This window comes from Electrona antarctica (genome assembly GCF_951216825.1).
Source record: "Electrona antarctica genome assembly, chromosome: 6".
Classification (NCBI taxonomy): Eukaryota; Metazoa; Chordata; class Actinopteri; order Myctophiformes; family Myctophidae; genus Electrona; species Electrona antarctica.
The window spans coordinates 2758571-2782351 of record NC_136811.1 but is presented as its reverse complement, the minus strand read 5'-3'; the positions used below and the strand labels follow the sequence as shown (position 1 = coordinate 2782351).

Below are 23781 nucleotides of genomic sequence, written 5' to 3'. Positions count from 1 at the left end.
GGAACAGATCTACCAGAGAGCCATGCTGAAGCAGCCTGTGATAAAGTTACACAGAATAGAGGAGGAACAGATCTACCAGAGAGCCATGCTGAAGCAGCCTGTGATAAAGTTACACAGAATAGAGGAGGAACAGATCTACCAGAGAGCCATGCTGAAGCAGCCTGTGATAAAGTTACACAGAATAAGTGAGTGCATGTTTTGATGTCCCCTGTAAACGTTTATTTCAACTTCAACAGAAAGCACATTATCGTGGACTAACAGAGTAAATGGCCCTTCAAACATGAAGCGATTGAGACCTGCGTTTTTGCGCGGAGCACTGCGGAGCAGTCGCGGTGCGACAACACAAGCGTATTTACGTGACCTGACCTCACCAGACCTGGATTCTGTTTAGCTTTTTTCTTACGCTTGCGTTGTTGCGCCCTTCCTGAGCAGACCTGTACCAGACCTGTCGTTGATCCAGGCAACAAGGCCTGCGTTCCTCACTTCCCGTTTGAAAGGCCCTCCTTCCAGCACTAAATCAACAGTAAGCTCTGTGTGTGTGTGTGTGTGTGTGTGTGTGTGTGTGTGTGTGTGTTCCGAAGCCCTAACCCTCACTGACTGCACGCAGAAGTAGTCTAGCAAGCAAGCAAGCACGCACGCGCGCGCGCACACACACGCACACGCACACGCACACACACAGTGTGGGGGTGGGGAGTACGTACGTTTAGCCAGGAAGCAGAGGTCGGAATGCCACCCTGTTCCCCCACGCCCCCCAGTGTGTGTGTGTGTGTGTGCACGAGAGAGAGACAGCGAGTGAGAAAGAGAAAGAGAGAGTTAGGAAGACATGAAGCAAGGGGGGGTGGGGGGGTAGTGTGTGTTTGAGGCGCATGGCTACTGGTCCAACGTTATATGATCCTAATTTCATGCATTTTAAGGATGGCCAGGAATCAGCCTAATTGTTCCAACGGCCACTACCTGTGCCTAGCAGGTGCTGTTTCCCACCAGCACTATTACTGCAGATAAGCACTTTGTGTGTGTGTGTGCGTGTGTGTGTGCGTGCGTGCGTGCGTGCGTGCGTGCGTGCGAGTCACATGGAAACTGGTTCAGTCATAAGATCATTTCATGCATTGTAATCACAACTGGCTGCAAGAAGTTGCCTTACATCAGGGTTCCCCAATAGGAGCTCCGCGGGCCATTTGCGGCCCGCGGAGCGCCCCCTTGCGGCCCGTGGAAGAATTTCAATATTTATATCTGGGGGGTCCCAGATATAAATGGCATTAAATGGGGGTCAGTAGCCTGTGCATGTCAAACTGGGCATCCTTTCAGGGCAAGACCTCGACCTCACGCGTGCGGACTCGGCCCCCAGCCTGGTACCCTAGTCAAAATATGGCCCTCGAGGAAAATTAATTGGGGAACCCTGTCTTACATGATTCCCCTTGGAACACCAAGTATAAAAAATAATACATTTCAGTCACAAAACATCTATAGCAATTTTTGTACGAAAAAATGCACCAGTATTTTTTGCCTTTTTGCCAATATTTTCATCTTTACTTCAATAGGAATCAACTTTGCCATGGTTTTACAATATCAGCTAATGTCTCATTCTTTTCAGCAATCTTCAGAGTCATTCCACGCAAAATACTTAAATTAACCCCAAATCAAAGCATCTGTGGTGACTTTATTACTGTTGTGCTCAATATGCCTATATGGTTATCATGGTTGAGGCACTAGGAGGGGTCCACATGTCCTTACTTATTTTTCTAGTTTGGATCCACCTCGTGTTTGATACATTCTGTAGATGTTGTTCACTCTTCACTGTTGTCACAAAGTCTGTTGTGAGTTTGACACTATGTTCGGCGCAGTCATTGACGACGTTGATAGCACGCACATTCACCAGTCACCACACCTGCCTGGAATGATGCACTGGTAGCCCAATCCTCTACATTGAGTGAGATAAATGCTGGATCGATCTGCAGCTGGTGCATACCGAACCAGCAGTCTGGGTTGGCAAGGTCAGCCAACCTGGTGGTCGGCGAGAGGACTGGAAACTTTGGCTTGCCGAAACCAGTGCCAAAGCGCTGCTGTGGGGCTAGCATTGGAAGATCATCTGGCTTGTGATCCAAGATGGCATCCGAAAGTGCACGTCGCTCATCAGCTGGCATCTTGGTGCTGAAGAGTGCCAGGGGCAGCATTTCAGGAGTCAGGTACCAGAGGTGCCTCTGCAGTGCTTTCATGGCTGATGTTGCAATGCCCTCATCAACAGACTTGTAAGTGTGCAGGTTGTGGTAGAATGTGAGGTCATTCCATGCAGCATCTACGGCCGTGTCACAGGTCAGCCACCATGTTGCGTAGATGTGCGTAATGAAGTTGGCAAACGTCCAAATCTTCTGCACCTGCTGCCGTGTGGTGGTGGTGCCCTGGGGAAGCAAGGTGATATGTCGCTCCAGCATAGCCAACTTGAGAGTGTAGAGTAAGTTGGCCATCCAGCATGCCTTGTGCAGCGCTCCCGGTCTTTGGAAATTTACTGGAGTCTGCGCTGCATCATCTGCACCCAGATAGACAAGACACAGCTGCACAAACTCATGGTAGTCGCCTCGCTTGTAGTCTATCATTGCCGCAGCACATGCAGTGAGTTCAGCACGTAACCTGCCCAGGAACGGTTGTTCGGCGTTGGCAGTAATGCAGCGGTACAATGGGTCACTGTATTTGTGCGGCAATCCTGCAGATGCCTAAACAAGGTAACCTCTGGTGAGAGTGAGGACTCCACCTTGAGGCCAGTGAAAATGTGGCTGAGGATCACCTCACCAATGTGATGCTGGCATCGGACCAGAGTCTACCAAGTGAGAGCTGGATGGCAATGCAGGCTGCTGTGAGATGGCCTGTGTTTGATGCAGTGTTGTCAAATGCCATGTTGACAATCTGGTCGGCACAGCACCATTCCTGCAGTAGCTTACATGTCAGCCTGGCAATGATCTCTACACACGCCTCGTATTTACCCTTTGTATATGCTGGCACGCCAAGCAATTTCAGCTGCTCTGCATCTCCAACCACCACTGTCAAACGCTCCTCCAACTGGCGCACATTGCTTAGCGTCGGTGTCAACTTGCCGTCCCAGTGCAGGGTGCACATAGGAGGTGGTGTCCACTGCTTGTGGTGTTCTTTATTGACAGCCTCCAGCACTTTGCGCTGTGATCGATCTACTGTTGTGTATGATGCTGAAATCATTTCACAATTACTGACCGACTCTGTGATCAGGGCGCACATGAAGGCAGCCTGCTGCTGCATTGGTGTGATCTTCAACCGTGTAGCCAGTGACATAAGACTCGGCCGTAGATGCTGCATGCAATGACCTCACACTCTACCACAACCTGCACACTTGCTTACAAGTCTGTTGACGAGGGCATTGCAATATCAGCCATGAAAGCACTGGAGAGGCACCTCTGGTACCTGACTGCTGAGATGCTGCCCCTGGCACTCTTCAACACCAACGTACCAGCTGAAGAGTGACATGTACTTGCGGATGCCATCTTGGATAACAATCCGGATGATCTTCCCATGCTAACAGCAGCGCTTTTGCACTGGTGCAAGCCAAAGTTTCCAGTCCTCTCGCCGACCACCAGGCTGTCCGACATTGCCAACCCAGACTGCTGGTTCGGTATACACCGGCTGCAGATCGATCCAGCATTTATCTCACTCAATGTAGAGGATTGGGCTACCAGAGGATTGGGCTATCATTCCAGACAGGTGTGGTGACTGGTGAATGTGTGTGCTATCAATGTTGTCAATGACTGCGCCGAGCATGGGGTCAAACTCACAACAGTTTGTGGCAGCAGTGAAGAGTGAGCAAGATCTGCAGAGGTCCTGCAAGCAGTTGAGCATTATCGCTGTGAGCAGCCCAATCTTCGCTGCTGCAAGTGCCAGTTGAACATGAACACAGTGAAGGACTAAGACTCCATTTTCAAACATTTTTCAGTGATGATTTAAATGAAAATGTAATGTTTATTCTTAAGTAAACACATTTAGCTCTTTCCAAAAACATCTTCAAAACTATTTGTTGTAAACTTGATGAATTGACGTGTTATGTTAATAGAAAATGGGAGTTATAAAAGGACCGAAAATTGCACTTTTACCCAAATTTGACATGCTGCGTTGGACCTGTAAATCACCATATATTGAAAAGATATTTTGCACATGTTCTTAAAACATGAAGTGGCACATTTTATCAAAGGAACAGATCAGGAGGTTAAACTTGCAAATTTTGATGCACCCTAATATACATACTTGGGATATGACGCCGCCTAGCGTCAACGTACCTATACAGGTATATACGTACTTGGGAAAAAAATTGTTAAGTACCTCATCAGTTGTCACCATTGCCAGTTTAAAATCGTCTTTACAAACACCTAGGTTTTTGTAGAAGGCTTTGATGTGTTCTAATCGCCCAGAGTGGGAGGGCAGTTTGTTAACCAGCGTTTGTGTAAAGATGTTTCAACTTGGTTGCAACTTGTTGTTGTTCTGTGTATCTGGGAAGCATTTATTGACAGCTTAAACAACCTACTGTAGACTACATGAAAAGACACCTAGTTCATGTCACACATCACATATAAATATACGAACATTTCCATAAAAAAAAAAGAATCTGCGATGTTTCCGGCAGAGCAGGCCTCTCATTTTGTGGACCTTAATGAATAGAAGACAAATCACACCTGTGTGAAGTGAGGGGTGCTCTAATCAAGCATTGACCTTATACCAACCTTGAAACATACCTTAGTTATGTCATCAAGAATGGTGGTAACTTATTGGCCAAGGGTTTCCACCGACAAACCGACAGACATACCACAGCCAATTTGCTCAGACACATATATGATGTAAATTCTCCATTCATTGTCAATGGCATTTAATGTTTGTGTTAAGACACAATCTACACTATAGCTGTTTAAAAACACAAATAAAAAGTACGGCATGACATGATAATGATAATGAACTTTATATACTGTAGCACCTTTCAAAACAAGGTTCCAAAGTGCTGTACAGAACAAGGTAAAAAAAACATGTAGCAAGTCACAATCAAAAGCAATTTGAAAGCGAGAAACTCACAGGTCGCCCGGCTAAATAGCCAATCTGTGCCTGGCAGTTGCTGTGGCTGCCCTGTATAATAAAAACAAATACTGTAGTATTAACCCATTTAGACCTGAGCTCGATTCTACAAATGTCTTCAAAAATCCTGACAATTTTCTGAAAAACCCATGTTTCTATGTCAGTCCTTCTCAAACATTTTCATGTCAAGGACCCCCAAACATATATGAAATTGGCCGCCGACCCCCATCTGAAAATATGTTATTCCAGGAACCCCTCAGAAGCAAAGAGCTTGTAGATGTGCTATTTGTCAATAGCTAAAGCATAACATAATGCTTAAAACACCAAAAGGGGTTCCCACCCAGAATTGGTTAAAGGAGAGTTTCGTGCTAGAAGGCTTTCTCACCTTTAGTTGCTATTTTTTAGTCCTCATAGAAGGGGTCCAGTTGTTTCCCCTACCTTTACGGCTGTGAAGTGGTCCACTTGGGAGCCTATTTAGCACTACAATCCAATGCCCCATTCAGGGCTTATGGTCAGGTAGCGGAAATAGCCAGTAATGCGTTTTTTCACAAAATAACAACTGGACCACTTTTATGAGGACTGTAAACCACTGCAACTAAAGCACGAAACTCTCCTGTTGCTGCATATCTTTCTATGTTTCCCCCCTAATCCCCCCCCCCCCCCCTCTCTCTCTCTCTCTCTCTCTCTCTAAGATGTTTTTCCTGACCAACTACCACTGAAGAAACCTGTCCACAGCAGAAACAGTCGACTCAAACATCACCAGAAAATTCATACAGGAGAGAATCCCTATGCCTGTGACCAGTGTGGGAAAGGCTTCCGCTATGTCAGTGCTCTCAAAAGACACCAGATGATTCATACAGGAGAGAAGCCCTACCACTGTGACCAGTGTGGCAGCAGGTTCAACCGGAGCAGATATCTGAAACAACACCAGAGAATTCATACAGGAGAGAAGCCCTACTGCTGTGACGAGTGTGGGACACGCTTCAGCCATAACAATGCTCTGAAAATACACCAGAGAATTCATACAGGAGAGAGGCCCTATGCTTGTGACCAGTGTCGGAAACGGTTCAGACAGAGCAGTGATCTAAAAGAACACAAGAAAAGTCATACAGGAGAGAAGCCCTACGCCTGTAACCAGTGTGGGAAACGGTTCAGCAAGAGCACTAATCTCAAAGTTCACCAGAGTATTCATACAGGAGAGAAGCCATACGCCTGTGACCAGTGCGGGATAAGCTTCGGACTGATCGATAGTCTCAAAAGACACCAGAGAATTCATACAGGAGAGAAGCCCTACACCTGTGACCAGTGCTGGATAAGCTTTCGCGAAGCCAGTACGCTCAGAGATCATCAGCGTATTCATACAGGAGAGAAGCCCTACATCTGTGACCAGTGTGGGACCAGGTTCAGCACGAGCAGTGGTCTAAGACAACACCAGATAATTCATACAGGAAAGAAGCCCTACACCTGTGACCTTTGCGGGAAACAGTTCAGCCTGAGATGTAATCTCGAAGATCACCAGCAAATTCATACAGGAGAGAAGCCCTACTGCTGTGACCAGTGTGGGACCAGGTTCAGAACGAGCAGTCATCTAAAATCTCACCAGAGAATTCATACAGGAGAGAAGCCTTACACCTGTGACACGTGTGGGGCCAGGTTCGGACATAGTGGTAAACTCAAAGATCACAAGAGAATTCATACAGGAGAGAAGCCCTACGGCTGTGACCAGTGTGGGACCAGGTTCGCCACAAGCAGTGGTCTAAAACAACACCAGATATTTCATACAGGAGAGAAGCCCTACGCCTGTGACCAGTGCGGGAAACGGTTCAGCCAGAGACATAGTCTCAAAACTCACCAGAGAATTCATACAGGAGAGAAGCCCTACGCCTGTGACCAGTGCGGGATAAGCTTCGGACAGATCGATAGTCTCAAACAACACCGGAGAATTCATACAGGAGAGAAGCCCTACACCTGTGACCAGTGTGGGATAAGTTTTCGCCAAGCCAGTGCGCTCAAAGGTCACCAGAGTATTCATACAGGGGAAAGCCCTACTGCTGTGACCATTGTGGGGCCAGGTTCAGCCATAGCAGTCATCTAAAAACTCACCAGAGAATTCATACAAGTGAGAAGCCCTACGCCTGTGACCAGTGTGGCAGCAGGTTCAGCCGGAGCAGTACTCTCAAAGATCACCAGACAATGCATTCAGGAGAGAAGCCCTACGCCTGTGACCAGTGTGGGACCAGGTTCCGCATGAGCGGTAATCTCAAAAAACACCAGAGAATTCATAGAGGAGAGAAGCCCTATGCCTGTGACCAGTGTGGGAAACAGTTCAGCCAGAGCAGTAATCTAGATAGACACCAGATAATCCATGCAGGAGAGAAGCCCTACGCCTGTGACCAGTGTGGGAAACAGTTCCGCGATAACAGTAGTCTCAAACTTCACAAGATAGTTCATGCAGAAAAGAAGCCCTACGCCTGTGACCAGTGTGGGAAACAGTTCTGCCAGAGCAGTAGTCTCAAACTTCACAAGAAAATTCATACAGGAGAGAAGCCCTACGCCTGTGACCAGTGTGGAACTAGGTTCAACAGAAAATATTCTCTAAAGTCTCACCAGAGAATTCATACAGGAGAGAAGCCCTACGCCTGTGACCAGTGTGGGAAACGCTTCAGCCACAGCAGTAGTCTCAAACTTCACAAGATAACTCATTGAGGACAGAAGACGAACCACATACACACATGGGCGGTGAAAACCTGTGGCTCAAACTTAACACAAAAAGGTAGAAAATACGACTTATTACTAAGTAAATTCGCTGCGTATGTGAGTGAATAATATGGCAGGGCAGGGAAGCCATGCCACAAGGCAAAGAGACAAAAAAGACGCCGATACGACGGATATCAACGCCATCATGGTGGAACTCCGAACGCAGAGAGAGGAGCTCAAAACACTCCTCACATCAAAGATTGGAGAAGTGCATACTTCCCTCGAAAAAATTGAGAAACAGCTTGACAGCAATGTAAAGCGCCTGGAAAATCTCATTAATGACAATCGAGAGGAACTCAAAGCTGAGCTGAGAACTAATATGAAACAAATACAAGACAACCACGACATCGATATTGGGCAACTTTCTGCTAGAATCGATCACGTGGAAGTGAAACTAGATGAAGCGAAACGGCCAGCCTGCAAATTCAACCCAGAGGTTTCGATTGTTATTGTGGGTCTGCCGTTTATCGAGGCGGAGGATGTGCTGCTGCGGGTGGAGACGCTCCTGGTAGAGGGCCTACAATGTGATCCAATACCGGAGCTGGTGAACGTGGAACGCCTGGTGCCAAGAGGACGTGGACCGGGAATCATCAAAGTGGAATTTCGCTCAGTACAGGACAAAGTGGCTGTTCTCCGTCTCAAGCGGAGCCTAGGGGATAATGAAAACTTTCAACGTGTTTTCATTAATAATGCGAAGTCACATGCGGAGAGGATCATGGAGATAAACCTTAGGACTCTACTCAAAGAGTTCTCTTGTGGACAAGACTACTTCTTCACGGGCAGTGGGCGCCTCACAAGACGTGAGGAGGAGGAAAGGGACCGACGCACACATCCCCGTGACGAACGGAGCCCCCGTCGGGGTCGAGGTGGATACGGACGGAGAAGAGATATTCTGGAGGAGGGGGAGAGGGTCAGACCCCCCCATACTCACCTCCGTGAGCGTGATGCCGACGCACAGAGCCCCCGCCGGGGTCGAGGGGGACAGGTTCAAGGAAGAGATACTCTGGAGGAGGGGGTGAATGACAGACCCCCCCATATTCACCTCTGTGAGCATGATGCTGACGCACGGAGCCCCCGCCGGGGTCGAGGTGGACAAGGACAGAGAAACTATATTCCGGAGGACGAGAACAGGGACAGACACCCCCAGGGCGCACGACCACAAAGCCCATGGGGACGGGGACGGGGTCGTGGGCGACAGAGAAGAGATGATTCAGTGCCACGTTAGGTAAATGCCCAACCCACACAACTTGAAAACTGTACATTAGTGCACTGGAATGTAAATGGCTGGACAACCGGGAACTGTGAGCTTAGAAAACAAATATTGCTAAATACTAACCCTGACATTATCTCTCTAAATGAAACCCATTTGACTTGTCACCAAGATATAGAACTGACAGGGTACACTTGGTTTGGGCAAAATCGTAAAATGCATATGAGAGCTGTTAAAGGATCAGGGGGAGTTGGTATTTTAGTAAAGAATACAATATTTGAAAGTTATAAAGTTAATATAATTGATAAAACCGTGGAGGGAATATTGGGAATGCGTTTTAAGAATAGGTTTTCTATGAATTGTTTTGCTATTTTTACCTGTTACTTGCCGCCTGAGGGATCTCCAAGAACAATTTCTTCTCATATATTTTTTAGCCATTTACTGGCTCAGATATATAGTTTATCTGATGTAGATGATTTGTACCTGTGTGGGGATTATAATGGACGTATTGGCAATCTTAATGACTACATTCCAGACGTTGATAATGTACCCCCAAGAAATAATCTAGACACTTCGATTAATAAATATGGAGAGGTTTTAATTGAATTCTTGAGAGATGCAAAATGCTGTGTAGTAAATGGGAGAACATCAGGTACTGATAACTTTACCTCTGTCTCCACTAGAGGCAGAGCTGTAGTAGACTATATGATTGTTCCCCACGAAGGGTTAAACAATTGTAATACATTTATTGTTTTGACCCCAAATGAGTTATTAGATAGTTTGGGGCCGGAGGGTATCTCTTTACTGGGAGACAGATGTAAAGTGCCTGATCACTCAATACTGATGTTATCATTTCAGACTAGGTCAGCGTTTTGTAAAGAAGTGGAAGTACCCAGGAGTCAAAATAATTTAAGATCTCAAATAAGAAGTTTCCCTGAAGGTTTTTTATCATCTAACACATGTAATAATATCTTATTGGAGCTTAATGACCAGTTGAAGTTAAACCCAAATAACCAAGCTCATATGGATGCTTGTTATGATACATTTTGTGAGTGTTTATATACAGAATTGGATAAATGTGGTAAAAAACATACTCAAAAAGGTTCAAACAGAATACGTAAACCTTATTGGAACCAAGAGCTACAAAGGTTATGGGACCATTTAAGAGATGCAGAGAGGAAATTCCTAAAATGTGTAAATAAGACATTGAGAGTAGACTTGAGAAAGAAATTCAAAGATAGTCAAGGGGAATTTGATAAACGGTTACGTGCAGTGAAACGCAAGTTTAACAGAGGAATGTCGTTACATATTGAGCAACTACATACTCATAACCCCCAGACATTTTGGAAGGAAATTAATAAATTGGGTCCCATTAAGAAAAGAGAGATTCCTATGGTTGTAACATTGGAGAGTGGGGAATGCTGCTCTGACATAGGAATAGTATTAGAAAAATGGGAGAAGGATTTCACAGATTTGTTTTCCGGTTGTAATCACTCTTTATTTGATGAGGCTTTCTTGAAAGAAGTTAGCGGTTTAAAAAAGTTAATGGAAAGTGAAATGAGTACAGACACTTACAATTGTAATCTTTATTTAAATTGTAATTTCACTACTGAGGAAGTAAAGAGAGTGATTGAAAAAAGTAAATTAAGAAAAGCTACGGGAATTGATGACATTTCATATGAGGTATTGAAATCACCTAAGTTGTTAGACATTTTGTTTAATTTGTTTCAATCCTGTTTCGATAGTGGTATTGTTCCTTCGCAGTGGTACAGAACTATCATAAAGCCTATTCCAAAGTCCGCAAAAAATGACCCTAAACTTCCGCTTAGCTATCGAGGCATAAGTCTTATTAGTAATGTATACAAATTATACTCATCACTTCTAAATAATAGACTTACAGATCATTTTGAACGGTCAGGATTTCTTGTTGACGAACAGAACGGCTTCCGTAAAGCAAGATCCTGTATTGACCATATTTACTCAGTCACTACCATTGTTAGAGCAAGACTTCAAGAACAGAAATCTACATATGCATGTTTCATTGATTTTCAAAAAGCCTTTGACTGGGTAAATAGGGAGCTCCTTGAATACAGATTATTAAGATCAGGGGTAAATGGGAAGTTTTATGCTGCCATTAAGGCCCTGTATCGGGCCCCCATTGCTTGTGTTCAGGTAAATGACTTCAGAACAGGATGGTTTCCTACACACTTTGGTGTGAAACAAGGAGATGTCTTGTCACCAACGTTGTTCTCCATGTACGTTAATGATCTAGCAATTGAGATTAGAAACTCCAAATTGGGGGTGGAAGTAGCGGATATGATTGTAGGCATACTTTTGTATGCAGACGACATAATTTTACTTGCCAATTGCGAAAAGGAGCTGCAAAACATGCTCAATATTGTTGCGGATTGGTGTTTGAGGTGGAGGCTGGTGGTAAATATTGACAAAACACAAATTGTTCACTTCAGGAAACCATCTGTAGAAAGGAGTCCATTTACATTTACGTGTGGGAGAACTGTATTAACATACACAAAGACATATAAATATCTTGGCCTCACTTTAGATGAGCATATGAACTTCAAGGAAGGCACTCAGGTTCTTTCTGATTCAGCTGGTAGAGCCCTGGGGTCAGTACTGAATAAGGTGAAAGCCTGTAAGGATTTAGGATATTATACATATACACAATTATATCAGTCTTGTGTATGCCCTGTTTCGGACTATGCCTCCGGTGTATGGGGTTTTCCGGACAAGGAAAGTTGTAACACAATTCAAAATAGAGCCATACGGTCATTTCTTGGAGTTCATAAGCTTACGCCTATCTTGGCCATTAGCGGAGATATGGGATGGATGCCCGTAAATATCAGACACAAAGGTGAGATGTTGAGACTTTGGAATAGACTTGTTAATATGTCCGATGACAGACTAACCAAAAAGATTTTTAACTGGGACATTTCTAATGGTTACCCCTGGGCCAATGAAGTAAAGTCTTTATTTTTTATGAATAATTCATCATTTATTTATTTAAATAAACTATTCTGTAATATTCATGAGATACAGAACTTTATGTTCCTTGGGTATAAGGAGAGTTGGGCTGTTGATTTATGGTACAAACCAAAACTAAGAACATATCGTCTTATTAAAAAGAATTATGGCCCTGAACCTTATGTTACACAAAATGTATCCAAAAGTCAGAGATCTTTTTGTGCACAGCTGCATTCTGGGACCTTACCATTAGCTTTAGAAACGGGTAGATTCATTGGTGCTCCTGAGGAGGACAGAGTATGTTTACTGTGTGATTTGAAAGAAATTGAAAATGAAATTCATTTTTTGTTTTACTGCCCATTATATGAAGAACTAAGACATGTATTATTTTGTAAAATGACAACCATCTGTGTTAACTTTTTCTGGTTAGAGGACTACGAAAAGTTGGAATTTTGTTTTAGGAAAGGTATTTTTGCTTTAGCAGACTTTGTATGCAAAGCGTGGGAAAAAAGGCAGAATGTTTTGTTTGTGTAAAGAAAAGAAAAAAAAAAAAAAAAAGAAAGAAAGAAAACTGTTTCCTGTACACAATGCAATACTGACGCAATGATTTGTGGTGTGTCCTATAAGTCCATGTGGGCTGGGCGCCTTGGGTGCATGACACAATAATAAAGAATCTATCTATCTATCTATCTATCTATCTATCTACACATTTTGAGGGAAGAGCTCCTATGTGAAGTGCTTCCCTTTGCCGCTGATGCCCAAAGTGGCATCTTAGCCCGTAGCCCTCGCCCCGACGACCTTACAGGCGTACGCAAATGCTCAACTTATGTAAATTAGAATGCTTTTTTCTTGTAGTAGTAGACATAGCACACTATAGTTTATACGCATAGTTTCATTATATTCCACTGTTAGGTTCCTAGTTTACGTATGATTGTTGAAGACAATGTTTATGTGTTTGTTGTATTACCATACATCTGCTTAAATGGGAGTTTTCTTACCATATATGAAGACACATATCCATTCGTCATTAAAAAAATAAATAAAAAGGGGGGGGTAGGAAGAAATTCCCCTTTAATGCCCAAAAATGTAAATTGTAAAATTGTAAGGTGCCCTTTTTAATGTACCGGTATTGCCCACAGGTTTTTTTTTATTAATATTTTTTTTATCCTTTATTTACCCAGGGAAGTAGCTGAGCACAGGTGCTCATTTTCAGCAACGCCCTGCACATAGAAACACACAGACGGACACACACACACACACACACGCATTAAAACCTGGGAGCTGACCAGTACAACCACAGTCTTATACTGTTGGCCACTAAGCAGCTCCAGGGGAAGCAGTTGACCACTTCAGCGGTGTTGGGTGAGTGATGACAATCACTTCCCCACCCAGATTTTTCCTGCCCGTCCGGGGAATCGAACCGGCAACCTCTCGGCAACAAGGGCGCTCCTCTAACCCTTAGGCCACCGCTGCCCCGCTGTTAGGGTTGGCCCTTATCAAGCAGAACATTAATACTAATAGATAGGTTTGTTTCACTGCCCACATTTGTTTTTTCTTTTCCGTTTAGTGATAGAGAAAAATCCAATACACCCCCCCCCCCCCCCCCCCCCTACTTTACCCTACATTGGGTAGGGTGTGACAAAAAGGATGTCTAGTGTTCTATGGTTAAGAATAATCCTTTAAACATATAATCGCGTATCAAGCATTTATGGATGGTGAAAAGCGAGCAGTGTGTTTTATTTCATGGCCTTTCGGTGTGCAGGGACTGTTACAACATACTGTGCATGTATTGTCGAAAGGTATTATTTACCCTTTTATTGTGTGTGTGTGTGTGTGTGTGTGTGTGTGTGTGTGTGTGTGTGTGTGTGTGTGTGTGTGTGTCGGATATAGTACTACATTTTGTAGGTGTAACTGGTTTAAGGCGGACTAACAATTCAGCGTTTCCGGGAAAGGACCCCTTAGGTAAGAGAGAGAGAGAGAGAGATGGAACCATGATGTATTAACACATTGACTGGCGAAGATGTGAATGTACGTCCTTTTAAATCCAACACTTTTGTGTCAAAGACATTAATTAATGTTCTATTATTTTCAGTTGTTTAAAATATATATATATATTAGTGTGAGAACAATGCCTTCCATAATGACATGTTACCTTTCCATGTATAGAAAGCCCTGTTGATGATGATGTCACTGGTAGGCGGACATCTAAACTGTCCACAGCCACCTCCTATGGTTGAGTGGGGAACATAGAACCTTTTTTGGTTGAGTGCAGAGCCATAGTGGGGAACATAGAACCTGTTTTTGGTTGAGCGGGGAACATAGAACCTTTTTTGGGGGGCGAGTGGAGTGGGGAACATAGAACCTGGGGAACATAGAACCTGGGGAACATAGGGATGACCCCGTTTAGAATATCAATTTAGCCAATAGCCGATACTGATACTTGTTTATTTAGCTTTTGGTGTGTGCCATTTCCCCCTTTTGTGCCAGGGAAACAAATACATCTTCTATACAAGAAATAGTTCAGAAACTACAGCTTTATTTGCCGATACCGATATAGATCGATAACGGCAAATATCGGCCGATACCGATATAACGGTGCATCCCTACGCGAAACTCCACCCCCGAGTCCGAGCGGCGGGGTGTGTGTGTGTGGAGGGGGGGGGGTCTCCCTTTTCCTAGTGTCCATTCAGACATTGACACGGTCAATCATTGTCAATGGGAATTTGTGTAGGACAAAATTTGCCGATCTGCTCGTCTACATAATGACGTAGATTCTCCATTCAGTGTCAAAGAGAATTTAATGTTTGTGTAAGACGGAAATCTACACTTATAGTCCGGCAGCCGACAGGCTTCATTTGTTTAAAGTGAGACATTTGTGAGTCTTTTTTATTGGCCTAAAATATTGTCTATACATTCATGAATCCACTTGCTGACCGGCTGTCAGTATTGGGCAATTTCTTTTTATAGGGGTTTCTTGTGACCCTACCATTAACATCCTATGGCAAAAATGTCAAAAATGTCAAACTTCCCTTATGCTTTAAGTAGCATGTAACATGTCAAACTAGTGGGTTTTCATGATTCTGAATCCATTCCAAGCATTAGTTTTGCACAAAATACACTCCTTGGGCTAAAAACAGCCATAGCCACTTGGCACAAAATAATGTGCTGACCTCATCACATTTTGTGCTGATCTCATCACACTTGTCATGACGTCTATGGCCGTTTTTTAGCCCAAGGAGTGTTTTTTGTGCAAAACTAATGCTTGGAACGGATTATATGGACAATATTTTAGACAAAAAAAAAAAAAAAGACTACATACCAAATTTCCCCACCCGTCCACCTCGGCTGCCGGACTATAATAGCTGGATATAGAGCGTCGCAGTCCCGCCTCCTACCATGGACCAGGAAATGATTCTCTGTTCATTTTTCTCATAGACATTTCAGAAAGTATTTATTTAAAGACGTTTACGCCGCGGACAAAGCCAACACTTTTTTTGTTGTTTTTCTTCTTTGTAATTATTTGTTTGGTCCAAAATATTGTTTGTGTTGTCATGAGTTGTCACGACTCGAGTTGGCTTTGTCCGCGGCGTAACCGTCTTTAAATAAATACTTTAAGAAATGTCTATGGGAAAAATGCATTGGGTTTCATTTCCTGGTCCAGGGTAGGAGGCGGGACTGCGACGTTCTATAGGAGGGGGCTATAGCGGCCCTCAAAAACAAGCAGGTGGTGTCCGGTACCTTCCGTGGATTGTGTAGTAGGTCAACTGCATGGCCAGCTGGATGAAGGTGTCCGGGTGGAGCTTCCTCCGTTTGATGTCAGCTTTTCCAAACGAGGTGAAGGCACGGCACACCACCTGGAGGTCCTGGGTCTGTACCACCACCACCACCACCACCACCACCACAAGCAGCGTTAATGTTGACACTAGGGAGGCCCTTTTGGGGTTCTGTACATTATGTACAGTATATATTATATAAAATATATATATTTTTTGGGATGCGGTTACATAAATATTTGTAAATTGTATAAATAAGAAAACTTAGGTCAGGATGTAGAAGGCGTTTTTAGAATCGGCCTCAGTCAAATAGCCTATTTTAAAAATAATATGCACGTTTTTTGCGAAACGCGGTAGTCTGGTAGAGGGCCATGCCAAACGGTGACTATGCGAAGCCCATGACAATTGGCCAAATGGTGGCGCTATAGCATTGAAAATGCTAACTTTGAACGTGCATAGCTCATGAACCGTTTGACCGTTGGCAATGACACTTTGATACACATATGTGTCTCCTCATGCCGAACAACTTTCGTGCTCTGACTTTTGACCTCTGACCTTTAGATCACCCGCCATTTTGAATTATATGAAAAACATTTAAAATGTATCACCTCCCAGGATCTTTGATAATCGTAGTACATTTCGTTTAAGTGAAAAAATGAAGTTTTTATGAGCCAATGAAAATTGCTGGTTTGTGAAAATTCTTCTTCTGCCTCTAATACATACATGCAGCGTCATATGCTTATGATATTTTACAGTATGGTAGAGGGTCATGCCAAATAGTACTGAAAGCAGTCTTACTCCAATTGGCCAAAGGGTGGCGCTATAGCACTGAATTGAAAATGCAATAGTAGAGGGTCATGTTCTGTTTACAAATACAACTGACTGTGTCCAGATAGCTCAGTCAGTAGAGCTCTTGCCTTCAGACCACAAGGTTGTGTGTTCAAATCCGGACACTGACAACTTGTCAGTCTTATTTGTGCATATTGTTCTTATTCCGTATTGTCTTCTTTCTTGGTCCCGCCTTATCGCTGCTTGCAGCTATATTTATTATTACTATTATGTTTCCCTTTTTTTTGTCAATGGTGGTTGGGGGTAGAATTACTGTAGTTGGCAAAGAATCTGAATTATGTTTTATTTGCATTTTCTGTATGCCTGTACCTGTCCCTTTCTTCTTAAAAATGAAATAAAAATGTATTAAAAAAAAATAAGTCATGATGAAATATTAAAGAAGAGTACCTCAAGTTGCCATGTATTGCTGTACTTCAATATATTTTGATGAGAAATATTTTTATAACAGTGTTTAGTGATGTTGTAACAAAAAATATGTTTAGTGTTCTAGGGTTAGAGTTGTGTGGAAATAATATAATAGATTCTCCTCCTTCTGTATAGCTTATAGAACTGGAGGTCTAGAACGTGAGGTTATTTGGTGATCAGTGACATCACGTCAGTGTACTCCATGACCTGCAGATGACTACGTGCATTTCAACCTGGCATCCATATTTTGGGCTTGTCATTATACGAGAACATTTTCAACATTCTTTAACTGTCTTATGGGCAGCCTAATTAACAGTGGATTGTGCCTTCTACCTGCACTATTCATATGTTTAATTCGTCATTTTAATGCCAATAGAAAAATCCGTGATATACACACTACATCTCAGTCTCACACGGCAATCCTATAGTATTATACCCAGTCCTGATGGTGGCGGCAACGTCACCATTATGCCGATTTTAGTTTTAGGTAGATTACATCGGCCGTTAGCCAAACAAGCTAAAAGTTGCTACATTTTGTTACATTAACCCATTCAGGCCTGACGTCGAAATTAAAAAAAAAAAAGTTTTCTAAATCATGACAATTTTCGGAAAGATTTGAGGCACATTTTAACGATTTTTCAAAAATAGCAGACCTACAAGTTCATAGCGCGCCACTCGGTGGCGCGCTATGAGCTTGTAGATCTGCTATTTTTCAATAGCTAAATTATAACATAATGTTTAAAACACCAAAAGGGGTTCCCGCCCAAAATGGGTTAATGGTTAATGTGGTTAAACGCTAACGTGACATGGATGTGTTCCAGGTCTCAATGGATTAAGCTCCCAATTACAAGGAATTAAACGATTACGTCAATTACGTCAGTGGCCATAAGGGATTTATTGATTCATTACGTCAATCACGTCAATAGCCATAAGGGGGTTAACTACGGTCAATTACGTCAATAGCCATAAGGGGGTTAACTACGGTCAATTACGTCAATAGCCATAAGGGGGTTAACTACGGTCAATTACGTCAATAGCCATAAGGGGGTTAACTACGGTCAATTACGTCAATAGCCATAAGGGGGTTAACAACAGCAAAAATGGCTGATCTACAACAAGCTCACCACGTGTCTTGAGTCGTGACGCAATTGACCAATTTAAACGTGGCCAATTAAAAAAATAAATTGTAATACAAAGAAAATACAAGAAAATAGTACTGGTACGAGTGTTAATTTATCCCTTTGCAATTCAGAGAGTGCACCACACATGGGGTGCACTCTCATTTCTACACTTACTGTGTGCGTGCGTGCGTGCGTGCGTGCGTGCGCGACTCTCTCACCGTGTCCAGGTAGTGTTGTTTGGCGTGGCTGATGTCTCTCCTCGCCGCGTCGTCCACAGTGAACACCAACTCCTCTGGGAACGCCATGGACCTCACTGTGTCTGTGCCCTGCATGTCCATGCACGCACATACACACACACACACACACGGGCACACGCACGCACACATACACACGAACACACACGGACACACACACACGTTTTTTTTTGTTGTGAAAATAGGAGTGGGTGGAACCTTTAGCAGGGTCAGCGTCGTTATTTCGACGGCGCGTTGGTCCGACTCGCCCCATTACTACTACTAACCCGCTCCACGACGCGCACTATAGTTTTTCCTCCCCGGGTGGGTGGGCGGGACTTTCCCCGGGTGGGTGGGTGTGCGGGACTTTCGTCCCTACAGATTTAGACCGCGACAGAGGGGGCGTCGAGCGAAGTTCGCTCGAGCCGACTGCAGCCCCGTCCGAGTTGCGACCCGATAGGCACCAGTGTTGATTTCGTCGACAAAAAATATGAACATGCGTCGACTACCTTTTTTCACTGACGAAAACTAAATGGAAACTAAATGAAACCTAAGCTACGATGACAGAAACTATGAGACTAAATATACTGACAATTTCGTCAGCAAATAAAAACTAGACCAAAATGTTAGGAAGTGACTATAGTGCACAAGAGATTCAGTATAAGTCATCTTACACTTGGTTGTATGCTGAAAATAGCCGATCTACAAGCTCACAAAACGTCGTGTTATTTTCGTCGTGCTATTTTCAGCAAGTGTAAAATCAAACATTACGATGCCACCCCACGCACGCGCACGCACACGCACACGCGCGCACACACACACACACACACACACACACACACACACACACACACACACACACACAGCTAGGTCGCGTCCCCCGACTTCCAGTTTGGGAACCACTGCTCTACACACCTACAAGTCACTTGGTCAAAATTAGCAGACTTACAAGCTCACGTGTCACAATGTAACACGTGGTGTGTGAGCTTGTAGACCTGCTATTTCTTGCTAAATATTAACCTTTTTTCTCAGAATGCTGAGGGATTCAAAAAAGGGTTCATGTGTGTTGCAGTAACAGCAACAGAGCTAATTGGTCATTTGCTGTGTCCTGTTCACTGTTAACACATTGTATATTCTCTCCGGAATGCAGCTGAGAAAGTACACTAGCTGACAGATTTGTTTTAACCTTTTCTGAACGTATGCAACTATATATTGTAGATACAAATATGAACCCAACAGCATAATATCATATGCTGGATAATATCAACATTTTCCAGGTGCCTTAACCAGGTTTGCGAGCTTATCTGGGTACATATAGTATTTGAGCTGCAAAGCAAATGCAAAACTATTGTTAACCTGTCTGGTTGTATGTACAGTATTTTCCCACCAGAGGGTGCTGTAACTTGGGCTACAGCTCAACTGTGCTCACTACACAGAAACATATTGTTTATTTGTTTGCTCATGTCTACTCATACAAGTGTTACCGTAACAATTACGGTAACACTTGCTATGCAGTCCATATCTATGAAGCATTATAAACATACTAATAATATATAATAGTATGCTTAAAACACATAAATATAGTTATAATAACTAGAGCAATACTCATAATTTAAAATCATGATCATAACACATTATGAAGCTTATTATAATGACTTATAAGAAGTGTAAATGCCCCCCGCCCCCCTCCCCCCCCTCGCCCCTTGATCTGGACTTTGACACTGGACTCGACTACAACACTAATATAATGGTGAATACAAGCTAATAGACCTTAATTCCTCACCTTCCACATTCCATCTGTTGCCTTCAGCTGCTGGTCCACATAGTAGCACAGAGACACCAGCACCATGGCGTCGTACGGTGCATGCTGCAACACAACACTACATTACACACTACATTTCATTACCATTTACAATTTAGGCATTTAGCAGACACTCTTAACTTACATTAAGCAAGAACAACACATGGTAATTCATCAAATACATAGAAATAATCATCAAGAACCATAGTAACCATACACTATAGAATGCTACGTCCACATAACAGCGTGAGACGCCGTTGTGTGAATGACTTTGGCTTGACTCCTCAAGATGAGCAACTTTTTAGCATTAAACAATGGCATATGTTTTACCTAAAGTTAACCATTTAAGCTCAATTTCACAAATAGCGTGTGCACGCACGCACGCACGCACGCACGCACGCACGCACGCACGCACGCACGCACGCACGCACGCACGCACGCACGCACGCACGCACGCACGCACGCACGCACGCACGCACGCACGCACGCACGCACGCACGCACGCACGCACGCACGCACGCACGCACGCACGCACGCACGCACGCACGCACGCACGCACGCACGCACACACACACACACACACACACACACACACACACACACACACACACACACACACACACACACACACACACACACACACACACACACACACACACACACACACACACACACACACACACACACGATGTACAAGCTCACAGTGTGTGTGTGTGTGAGGTTGTAGAGCTGATATCTTTGCTTATTCTTGTCTGAAAACATGCCCAAAATAGGTACAAAATTAAATTGTACATTGTACATGCGTACATGGCGCAGCGCTCCAGTAGTTCAAACGCACACAGCTACACCACTGCACACACGTCACGGAACTGTAGGAGGAATTATACACGCATACAGTACAAGAACACATCATGTACTCACATCGCAGTTGGATCCAAATGTACCGTTGGAGAAACACAGGCTGTTGTAGGACTTGTCTCCCCATCTGATGGTAGGATCACCCGTCATGGCCAGCTGCGTGATCTGCACGGCATACACAGCGAAACAAAGACACACAAAAGCTCTTCTCTTAGAGAACTGTTCTCATGTCGAGGACCAAACCGCCCGCATTGACATCATAGTACAGCTCTCGTGTGTTTCAGTACCCGTGTGTAGTCGTGTTGGGCGGGGTGTGTGTGTGTGCGTACGTACGTACTATACATACAGTGTGCGAGCGGGCATGCGTACACGCCGTACAGTGTGCGTGCGTGAGTTTGCATTGTACATGACTCGCACTGCGCAAAAAGCATGGAATACAGATGTGTATATTACAGGAAACTCCCGTTAAACTTTCCAACAAACTCCGGTAAACTCCCAAATTGTACCATCACACCTGTATATTACCGTATATAACTGTATATGCTGCTAAACTTGAGGTTTACGGGCAAAATACAGTGCCCATAATTGCCCGTTAACTCCTCTTTTCACGCAGTGTCGTGAGTGTGTGTGTGCGTGCGTGCGTGCTGTACCTGTGCATGCGTGCGTGCGTGCATGCGTGGTGTACCTGTGTGTAGTCCTGTGGCGTGGCAGACGGCTTGGACTCGTCCAGGGAGATGACAAACAGGCTGCTCTGAATGGTCTCCAGATGGCTCTTATTGATCGGGTCAATGCTGATCAGGTAATCTCTGGCCTGCAGAGGACATGGAATAAATGAGTGGTTTCTCAGACTTGTTTCATGTTTTAAAGAACCGCTTTTGGTGTTTTAAGAATTATGTTGTACTTTAGCTATTGAAAAATAGCAGATCTACAAGCTCATAGCGCGGCACCGAGTGCCGCACTATGAACTTGTCGGTCTGCTATTTTTGAAAAAATCGTGAAAATGTGCCTGAAATCTTTGAATATATATTGTTACAGAGCGAGTTTTTAACTCAAATCTTTGCTACTGGGAGGGTCCCTGGAACAACATATTTTCAGATGGGGGTCGGCGGCCAATGTCATTATATTTGGGGTCCTTCACATGAATATGTTTGAGAACCACTGACATGGAAACATGGGTTTTTCAGAAAACTGTCAGGATTTAGAAGACATTTTTTTAAATGTTGACGTCAGGCCTAAATGGGTTAAAGACCCACCGAAATGAATATGTCTTTGGTTCCCCATCTGAAAATGGGCTCAGTGGCCTTGTGGTTAGAGTGTCCGCCCTGTGACTGGGAGGTCGGGGTTCAATCCCCGGCCGGGTCATACCAAAGACTCTAAAAAAAAATGGGACCCAGTGCCTCCCTGCTTGACACTCAGCATCAAGGGTTGGACTAGGGGTAAGTCCCTGCGACATACTAGCGTCATGTCCAGGGGGTGTACTTGTACATCAAGCTGCCTCACGCTACAGAAACAGGAGATAGGCTCCTGCCCTATGGGCCTCATGGCTCGGCAAGGCTACTTACTTACTTACTCCCAGAAGTCTACGTCAATGGTTCCCCAAAAGTGGGGGTCCGGGGACCCCTAGGGGTCCTTGAGAGAGTTCCAGGAGGTCCCCAGCTAAATGATAATTAGGAACCAAAATCTACATTCATTTTACAATATGTGACTAAATTTGACTGAGGGACTGCCATTGGATTTTTTTTTTTTCTAGCTACATGTTTAAGCATTTATTTCATATTTATATGTCGATTTCAGCCCTGACACTTATTTCAGACATGCTCTAGTATGTGAAGAGTCTGCATGTGCTATAAACTCATTTTGGGAAAAAAAAAAAAAAAAAGGTTTTTCTCCTCTGGTGAAAAGCTGGAATTTGCGCGATGGCAGGCTCTCAGTCAAATCTGGTCACATATATGTATTATATTAGGGGGGCCGTAGCCTAATCCAGGTCAAACCGGGGGCCCTAGAGCCGTAAAAATCTTCTCTTATGGGGGTCCTTGGCATATGATTTTAAATGGGGGTCCCGCAGGCTACTGAGTATCATTGTGGGGGTCCTTGACATGAAAAGGTTCGGGAACCACTGGTCTACGTCACTTTAGTGCACAAGCTCGCGGCTTCTACATCTTCTATTTTTGAATGGCTACAGTATAAACAGACAAATGGATAAAGTGGCTAAAATCGATCGCGATGCTGTTTTTGACACATTTGGTGAAAAGCAACCATGCTGTTTTCGTGCTCAGACCCAGCCAGGCACCCAGCCAGCCACCCACACACATAGCTCCGTAAGGGAGTGGTTGCACCACTCAAAAGGGCTTTAACACAGCCGACGCGAATCGCGTATCAATACGTTATCAATTAATCAAACGTCGGGTGCGAATCACGTATCAATACGTTTCAATCACTTTTTTATAGCATACTTTCATTCATCTTTTTACCCACCCGGACAATGAAGAACCATCGCCCTATCATTGCTGCTTAGTCCCGCTCACGTGATCAGAAAAAAAAAAAAACCCTCCCCTCCTGAAAACAGGAGGGCTTTACGTGTAGAAGCCAGTGTAATGGATGCGCTGTAATTGCAACTGTAAGTGCAACTGTAATTCAGTTGCACCGCGCAACTATAAAGAACAGTTGCACCGCTCACTTCACAGGGGTGTGATTTTTATTATTACAGTAGAAGTTT

General features: G+C 44.0%; 1 protein-coding gene across 2 annotated transcripts in view; it reads right to left on the bottom strand.

The window, feature by feature from the left end:
- Positions 1 to 23781, bottom strand: part of LOC306925449 (peroxisomal carnitine O-octanoyltransferase-like) — a 46432-nt gene that overhangs the window by 9712 nt on the left and 12939 nt on the right. For both annotated transcript variants that reach the window (XM_079504274.1, XM_079504273.1), the window contains 5 exons: positions 21751 to 21876; positions 21129 to 21230; positions 20190 to 20273; positions 18392 to 18499; positions 15764 to 15894 (listed from right to left, as the gene is read on the bottom strand). In XM_079504274.1, coding sequence (XP_079360400.1) covers positions 15764 to 15894; positions 18392 to 18499; positions 20190 to 20273; positions 21129 to 21230; positions 21751 to 21876 — 551 coding nt within the window. The remainder of the gene's footprint in view (positions 1 to 15763; positions 15895 to 18391; positions 18500 to 20189; positions 20274 to 21128; positions 21231 to 21750; positions 21877 to 23781) is intronic.